Source organism: Rhinatrema bivittatum, chromosome 16 (assembly GCF_901001135.1).
Source record: "Rhinatrema bivittatum chromosome 16, aRhiBiv1.1, whole genome shotgun sequence".
Classification (NCBI taxonomy): domain Eukaryota; kingdom Metazoa; phylum Chordata; class Amphibia; order Gymnophiona; family Rhinatrematidae; genus Rhinatrema; species Rhinatrema bivittatum.
The window spans coordinates 4,505,626-4,514,831 of NC_042630.1; the positions used below are offsets into that span (position 1 = coordinate 4,505,626).

At 44.2% G+C, this 9,206-nt stretch overlaps 1 protein-coding gene across 1 annotated transcript; it reads left to right on the forward strand.

The window, feature by feature from the left end:
- Positions 1–6,395: 6,395 nt before the first annotated feature.
- On the forward strand, positions 6,396–7,399 carry LOC115078456 (olfactory receptor 1019-like). The gene has a single exon (XM_029581370.1). The coding sequence runs from the start codon at positions 6,396–6,398 to the stop codon at positions 7,335–7,337; it is 942 nt and encodes a 313-aa protein (XP_029437230.1). The 3' UTR covers positions 7,338–7,399.
- Positions 7,400–9,206: the final 1,807 nt, after the last annotated feature.

Here is a 9,206-nt window from a genome sequence, read left to right on the forward strand (position 1 = left end):
AGGATTCAGAGGCCGCTATTCCTACAGGTGCCGTAAGTAAATTCATAGTTGCTCTGGGTAATTTCAGGGACTGTCTGTGGGGTGAAGGCTGGGGTTACAGGAATAGTCTCTCATCCCCTACTGCAGAGTTCACTTGGTGCTTTTGTCTCTGCAGGACCCCTGGCAGCTCAGTCCTCAGTCCTGAAGTCCAGCACTTTCAGTATAATTTGCGATCCACCTCATGCATGGGGCTTTCTCTAAACCAATGTTCCTTCTGGAATTTAAGTGTCCCTTCCAGATGATAAAGGAAATTAAACCTGACCTTAAAGAAAAGGGACCCTCTACTACCTCAGCTAAGGAGGTTGATCCTTCAGCTCGACAGGAAGGAACAATGTCATTTTCCTACTGAGGCAGATTTCCAAGGACAGCGCTGGTTCTAGAGAGAACTGGGCTCTTTGCAACTCAGGATAACCTTTATTGCACCTAAATAAGATAGATCCAAAGAGGATGAGATACGTGAGATTACTGGATCACTGACAGATCATTCTGGATGTGAGGGATGGATCTGGGAGCTTCTGTCCAAAACCATCTTAGTGCATTTCTTCTGTTTTCCCATAACCTGGAATGAGTCACTTTTTATCTTCTACATGTGAATGTAAATCTATTGACAAGGGAGTGGTCTGGGCCAGAAGAGTCCTCTGTCTTTTGTGGTCGTGGGCTTGTTCACGCCTTTATTCAAAGTTCTTGAGAAGTTTTCAGCCTTTATCTGGGAAGTTCTGTAAATTTATGTGAATAATGTGTGAGTCTGGGGCTGTCCTCTGAAGCCCTCACATTGGGCCAGATTTTAATATCTATGCGCGGGCGTAGATTTGTGTGCACAACCCGGGGCGCACAAATCTACACCCGATTTTAGAACATGCGTGCGCAGTCGCATGCATGTTATAAAATGCAGGCTCGGCGCGCACAAGGGGGTGCACACCAAGCCCCAGGGGAGCCCCAATGGCTTTCCCTGTTCCCTCCGAGGCCGCTCCGAAATCGGAGAGGCCTCAGAGGGAACGTTCCTTCCACCACCCCCCACCTTCCCCTACCTAACCCGCCCCAGCCTTTATTTAGAAAATTGTGCCTCCCTCTGGGCAGGCGTAGGTTGCGTGCGCTGGCCTAGAGGCCCTACGGAGGCTTCTGGCCATGCCCCTCCCCACTCCAGACCACCCACGCCCTGCCCTTTTTTCAAGCCCTGGGGCATTCGCGTGTTGCTGGGCCTATGGAAAATAGGCTCGGGGTGCATAGCCCCCCCCCCCCCCCCCCCGCGCGTGTAAATCCAGCTGGATTTACACACATAGGACTTTTAAAATCTGCCCCATTACGTGCATCTGGTTACCTGCAAAGTAAAGTTAAGGATGAATCCAGGAAAATATTTTAAACAAGATCTAAAACAAAGCAGACAGAGAAGAATAAAGTGAGGTGACTATAGATGAGACCAAATCAAGCGTCTTTAATTCAGGGAGCCACTTCACCTCCCCATACCTCAGTTCCAATCCCCGGCTCTGTCACCGCCTTTCCGTGTGTGACCCTGTGTTACCAGAATTCATTTGGGTTCTTCAAACCAAAGGGGACCAGCCCTGTACAAGAAAGCTGAGAGATGCTATTTGCATAAATGTGAATATTGGACTTAGAGGATTGCCTGTATTCTTCCACTGTCACTCTTGTCTCTGGGAGATAATGTGGCAGCTTCCTAAAAGGATCTAAAAAAGCAGAGACACACAGAAGAAGAAAGGGAGGTGACTATACTGTGTGACCCTGGGTGTTAGCAGAATTCTTTTGAGTTCTTATTTATTTATGTATAATTATTTAAAATGTATGAATCATTGTCCAGCTTTCACAATGAAATCTTTCAGCATGATATACATAGTTATAAACAAATGCACCTCGTGAGGCCATTGTTGCTATTTCTTTAATCTAAAGAGCACAAACTCTGTATAAGAAATATGAGAGATGATAATTTAGCAAAGATACGAATGTTGGACAGAGGATTACCTATATTCTTCCACTGTAACGCTTGTCTCTGGAAGATAATGCAACAGCGTCCTTTACAATCTGTTTCACCGGGATGTATGATGGTCTCCTACAAGCTCTGTTTCACTGGGAGACAGGGAGGGTAATCATCAAAACCATTTCCATGGAAAAAGCACTGCAATAGTTTATATTCCTAGAAAAATGGCTCCGCTTCCTTCTTTAATAGTGAGCAAGCCCTGTAGCATTAGCTTTATTTTATAATAAGCTAATTATGGGGAAGGTCATTTTAACAGATTAAAACAGTGTAAAACCTACCTGCCTGATATGTGATTATCTCCTGTTCATGTTAAATTTACCCAGACAGTGTGGATGGGTTCCTGGGGACAGGGTCAGAACTTACATACAAATCTTTGAAAATTCAAAGTTAGACATATAAAACTTAATGGCAAAACTGTGTGCACCAAACAGCAATGGGGGACATGTAGTGAGTCTCTGTAGGCTTCTCTAGTAGGTCTGGAGGAGGTATGTTTTCTGAATGGGATTTGTAGGTTTAGTGGAGCTTGGTGATGGATGGCTTTAAAGATTGTGGTAATGGCCTTATGCATGATTCTGTAGTGAATTGGCAGCCAGTATAGGTCTTTAAGGATGGGAGAAATGTGGTCTCTTCTCCTCGTATTTGTCAGTATTCTGGCTGCCGCATTTTGTACCATCTGAAGAGGTTTGGTGTGAGAAGAGGGGAGACCCAGTAAGATAGAGTTACAGTAGTCTATCTTAGAGAAGATTATAGCTTGCAGAACCATTCTGTAATCTTGAAAGTGAAGGAGTGGTTTTATTCTTTTCAAGACATGTACTTTATGGAAACAGTCCTTAGTTGTTTGGTTGATGAAGAGTTTAAGGTTTAGCCGATTATCAATGATAACCCCTAAGTCTCTTGCTTGGGTGATGTGAAGGTTTGGTGGAGTGTTCGAGGTGATAGTACTGTTTTCTGGGGAGATGAGAAGGAGTTCGGTCTTAGAGGAATTTAGAATTAGGTTTAAGATGGTGAGGAGGCCGTTAATTTCCTGCAGGCAGTTTTCCCAGAATTCAAGTGTCTTAGTAATAGATTCTTTTAGGGGGATCACGATCTGGACATTGTCAGCATATAAGAAGTGTTTTAGGTTCATTTTGGTTAACAGCTTGCATAGTAGAAGGAGGTAAATATTGAAAAGGGTGGGGGACAAGGAAGAACCCTGGGGAACTCCTAGGGAGGAATGGTGACGGAGTGATTCTTTATTGTGTATTTTAACCTTGTAGCCTCTGTTATCAAGGAAAGTTTTGAACCAGGCCAGAGCAGTTCCTGTTACTCTGATGTTTGACAACTGGTTTAGGAGGATGGAATGGTTAACAGTGTCAAAAGCCGCTGAGAGGTCCAGGCAAATCAGTAAGAAGGAGTGACCTTTGTCTAGGCCCATGATGAGATAGTCTGTCAGGGATATGAATAGGGATTCTGTGCTAACTGCTTTTCAGAATCCAAATTGGGAGGGGATAATCCGATAATTGTGTATTGACTAATTTTTCCATGACCTTGGCTATAAATGGGAGGTTGGAGATCGGGCAGAAGCTATTGGGATCTTTAGGGTCCAGATTAGGTTTCTTTAGGAGTGGTTTGATGGAGGCCATTTTAAGATCATCTGGATAGATTCCCTGGGATAGAGAACAGTTAATGATGTCTGCCAATACCTTAGAGATGGAGTCGGGGATTAGTAGTAGCAGTTTAGAGGGGATTCAGTCGAAGGGATGAGAGGAGAATTTAATTTTCTTCAACACTGCTTGGATCTCTGAGGTTGTTATAGGATCAAAGGATTTAAGAGATATGTCTTTATTGGGGTGGTGATATGAACTAGAAGGCGAGGTGGTGTTGGAAGGAAGCTGTGATAGGAGGTTAGTGATTTTATTTCGAAAGAAGAGGGCCAACTCTTCTGCTTTTGATTAAGCTTGATTGAGTAGAATGTCAGGAGCGTTGATTTGTGTTAGATTGGAAACATATGCAAAGAGGGCTTTAGCGTCGAAGATGAGGTCATGGATTTTATGAGCATAGAAGTCCCTTTTTGCTTTTAGGGTGGAGCTCTTGTAATAGTGTAGAGCAAGCTTGAAGGCCGAGAGGGTGTTGTGGCCAGGTGCTTTACACCATTTACTCTCTTTCTGTCGTAGGCTCTGTTTGAGTTTTCGAAGGTCACTAGTGAACCATGGTTGTCTTTTGGAAGAGTTGGGGTTGAATTTTTTTGTTGTTAGCGGGCATAGTTTATTTGCTATGGTTTCTGTTATGTTGGTCCAGGAGTGGAGAGCTGAGTTAGGAGAGGAGACATCAATGAGTGGGAGTTCTAAGGCCATCTGTTTGCTGAGTTCGTCTGATGAGCAGGTTTCTCTGTAGAGAAATGAAGGTTGAGGGAGGTGGATATTATTGGTTTCCACCAGCGTGATGGTGGTGGAGATGAATGTGTGGTCTGACCAGGGAACCTGCTTACATACTGGGTGGGATGAATGTGTGATACCCGAGTTTACAAAGATAAGGTCCAAAGTGTGACCCGCTTTGTGGGTAGGTTTGTTGATTTTCTGCTTGAATCCCATGGCTGACATGGCGGTGAGGAAAGCCTCGCAACTGGTTGAGCATGTGGGGTTGTCGACATGCAAGTTGAAATCTCCAAGGATTACAGCTGGGGAGTCCAGATTTATGTGTGATGCTGTTATTTCAACAAAAGTGGAGGGATCTGCTTCCATGAGGCCAGGGCGGGGGGGCATATGCAAGGAGAATTTGTAGTTGGTCTGATTTGTAGAGGCATGATTCCAGTTTAGAATTGGATTTAATTGGGTATTGTGCGAATCTCAAACCTTTTTTGGCTGCTAGGAGTATGCCCCCACCCCTTTTTTTCTGTCAGGGAAGGGAGAAAAAATTGTAAGTATGTGTTGGTAGTTGATTTATTATTGCTATGTCCGTAGGTTTAAGCCATGTTTCTGTTATGGCACAAATGTCCGGGTTCTCGTCTAGGAGAAGGTCATTAATGACCAGAGATTTCTTGGTGAGGGATTGAGCATTAAACAGAATCAGGGAGAATAAAGTGAGGCCCAGGATTTGGGTAATCGGTGAGATCATGATGGGAATGAGGGATTTGTAGGTGTGGGGACGGGATAGCAAAGGTAATTTTCCAGTGTAGAGTGTATTGTGATGAAGAATCGGTATTGGGAGACCACGAAGCATTATGGCCTATAGTGTCAGAAGAGATGACTGTTGGAATGAAGTGGATGCTAGTTGGCACAGGTTTGCAGACGGCTGAGGAGTGATGAATACTGGGATGATTTGGATGACTGCTGGATCAGTTTGAATGCTGGATGAATGCTGGATTAGTTTGACTGCAGGATGACTGCTGGATCAGTTTGAATGCAGGATGAATGCTGGATCAGATTGACTGCAGGAAGAGTGCTGGGACCAGTTTGATTTATCTGGTGTATATGAATGCTCGAACTGGGTAGATAAAAGCAAGAATGAGCTAAAGCTGGGGTGGGTTGTTTGACTGCTGGCAGGGGAGACTGAAGAGATAGTAGTTGGTCATAAAGTAAAAATCTTCTGAAAAAAATGCAATTCATCTTTGTTTAAAGTCATAGTTCACATGCAACGAGGTTATGCATCGAAGATCTAGTGAGAATCCAACACTTTCAAGACCGTAGATGTGGTCGCAGCTAGGTTATGCATCATGCATCCAGCAAAAGTCCCTGTTAGGGCCCCAGTCAGGATGTGACTCTCTGGGTGAGTCATGGGTGGTGGTAGAAGATGTTATACCCATGGCATGCAATTTGGCTTTATTGGTGCAACTTCCAAGCATAGAATGTACTCATAGATTTGCACAAATGCGGGCATTTTTATTATTGACTTCTTTGTCTATTTCTGCCTTGATTTGAATCACCAGCTCTTTCCATTTCTGCCTGTGTAAAGATTTAATTCTTCAGATCAAGACAATGGATTTGTGGTTATCGTTTAAGACTAGAACCCATGCAGTTTGCTTTGATGTATTTTATGTATTTATTTAACATCTTTTCTATACCGACATTAAAATACACATCATATCGGTTTAGATCACAACAAAAGATAGAAATTACAATGAACAGGGGTGAGGGGAAGGGCAATGAGTAAAGAGAAACGGAGAAAAAGGGACCTAGGGGGGAGCCTGGGAACTAAACCAAAACAGGCGGAGTAAAAAGAAAAAATAGGAACATATTTACAAATTAGGGTAAGGATTTATGACATAATACCTTGGATGTCTCCTAGAACAGGGCCATGAGATGTAATAATATATCAAAGCCAGGATCATGTATCAGGGATTTATCTTTCTCTGTTTGTTCTCAGTCATAAGGTCAAGATCATTGAATGAATGGGAGAGAGGAATCAGACGTCAGTGGCAGAATTCATTCTCCTGGGATTCTCCGACCACCCTCTGCTGCAGGGTCTCATCTGTGGGACGGTTCTTCTGATCTACCCAATCTCCATGCTGGGGAACCTTGGGTTTCTGATGTTGATGTGCGCTGACCCTCACCTCCACAAGCCCATGTACTTCTTCCTCAGCCACCTGTCTATCTTAGATATCCTATGCACCTCTGTCACCCTTCCAAAAATGCTGGCCAGCTTCATACTACAGAGCAATTCCATATCTTTCCATGCATGTATGACCCAACTCTACTTGTTTCTATTTTTCACAGCTACAGAACTTTTCCTTCTCAGCACCATGGCGTATGACCGCTACGTGGCAATTTGCAACCCCTTGCGCTACTCTCTCATCATGAAGAAAAGCGTCTGTGTCCTGCTGGCCACCGGTTCCTGGGTGATTAGCTTTCTGGATATGCTGCCTGTAATAGATATAATATCTCAGATGTCTTACTGTAATTCTAATGAAATTAACCATTTCTTCTGTGACATCATAGCTCTGATGAAACTTTCCTGCAGTGACACTGATAGTCTGGAGACTTTGATATTTGCTGAAGGTTTTTTGGTGGGATTCATCCCCTTCCTGCTAACTCTCATCTCCTATATCTTCATCATCTCCGCCATCCTCAGGATCCGTTGCACTGAGGGGAGACACAAGGCCTTCTCCACCTGCGCCTCCCACCTCACCTCTGTCATTCTATTCTATTGGACCATATTCTGCATATACATGAGACCATCCTCCATGTATTCTCCAGCTCAAGACAAGTTCTTCTCCTTACTGTATACGGCTCTGCTTCCAATGTTAAACCCCATCATTTATAGCCTGAGGAACCGAGAAATAAAAAACACATTGAGAAAAATCAGAGGTAAAAAGAGAATACTAGTGAATTAAATAGATTTATCTGTCACAGCAAAACAATTTAAAAATCTCCAGAAACCTACAATATGGAAAAGGAACAAGTGACTATTTTGTGATAATTTTTCCCTTAACTCTAGAGTTTATTCCTAATTCTCCACACTCTTTAACTCACTGATAATTTACATTAAGTTGCAAAACTGTTGCATTCAAGGTGTAGATGTTGGTGCAACAGACACAAAATGTGGAAATTCCACCCTGTGGCAAATGTATTAGTCAAACAGTGAAAATAGACAATCTATAATTTCCATATTTTGCAAGCAAGACATTAAGTGACTCCAACCTCACTGTTATCTCTAACCTACATCCCAGTCCTGCGGTTGAGGAAAGTCCGTTAGTAATTAAAATAAAGCGAAACTCCCAGCATTAGCCCAGCAAAGTTATGCACATGGCTCAGCTCCCACCTAATGTTTCTGCGACCCATTAGAAACCAAGTCTGAAGGGGTTTAGAAACGTTGGGGGAAGACTTTGGAGAGGCAAATGGACCGCAAAGAGGAGGAAATGGGACATTAGGGAGAGGGCAGAAAAAGAAAGAGGAGGGAGAGCTCTCCAAGCTTGCTGGGTACAAGCGATTTGAAATTTAGATTTTGTTGTACAGCGCTGTGTACATTTTTGCCACTGTAATAAAAATCACACATCAATTCACTGCACGTCTTGGAGCGTGAGAGGAATTACATTCCAGCTATCTTGCTTTGCATCTTCCTCAGCCATCCCTAGGACTGGCACACACTGCTTCAGGTTATTTTGTCCCAGAAGGACTTGCAAACTGCCCGTGGCCACCTGCAGAAACAGTTACTGTGCTGCCTCCTCCAGCTGTAGCAGTGGCCGGTGGCAGTGCCCGAGCGTGGGCTCTGTCACCAGTCTGAGCTCACAGGCTCCACAGTGGCTCTGCCCTCTGCATGGCTTTGCTGAAGGAGCAGGAAGGCGAGGCACAAGGAGAGGGAGAGGCCATTGAGGGATCTGTCAGGGGTGAGCACAAGCTGACTCCCCTTCTGCAGCCCATCAACCCCTCCCTCCTCTCTGGTCCATTCTCCTCAGCCCATCCTACAACTTCTGACACTGAATCTCGTCCTACCCCAGCCCTCCATCCAGTCAACCCCCTTCTCATCTCTGCTTCCCCTTTCATGAATTCAACCTCTCCCTCTCCTTTTAGCCTTCCCCCACCCTAAATTCCTTCCTCCCTCCTTTCCTCTTTCCTCTGTTCTACAATGTTTCATTCCCCCTTATCTGTTTCTCCTTCTCCACTCTCTCCCCTTCCTCTCTCCTTCTCCCCCTTTCTTCATCTTCTCTGGGATTCTCCTCCTGTCTTGTCCCTCAATAATCCTTCCCCTCTTCTCTCATTTCCTTTCCAGGTATATTTTGAGCTGGGACGAGGGTGTAGGGAAAGATTCAGAGAGGTCTTTTCATTTGGGTGAAAAACCTTTGCAAATTGCCATCCTCACATCTTCTCCTGAGGTCTCTTTGGCTGCCTGTGTTGTATTCATCCCTTTCACAAATATTAGGAGAATGAAGACAGTCAGAAAAGCAAACAATGTTAGGAATTATTAGGAAGGGAATGGTTAATAGAACGGAAAATGTCATAATGCCTCTGTATCGCTCCATGGTGAGACCGCACCTTGAATACTGTGTACAATTCTGGTCGCCGCATCTCAAAAAAGATATAATTGCGATGGAGAAGGTACAGAGAAGGGCGACCAAAATGATAAGGGAAATGGAACAACTCCCCTATGAGGAAAGGCTGAAGAGGTTAGGACTTTTCAGCTTGGAGAAGAGACGACTGAGGGGGGATATGATAGAGGTGTTTAAGATCATGAGAGGTCTAGAACGGGTAGATGTGACTCGGTT

Coding starts and splice junctions, on each gene's coding strand:
- LOC115078456 (XM_029581370.1), top strand. CDS start 6,396: ATGGGAGAGAGGAATCAGACGTCAGTGGCAGAATTCATTCTCCTGGGA.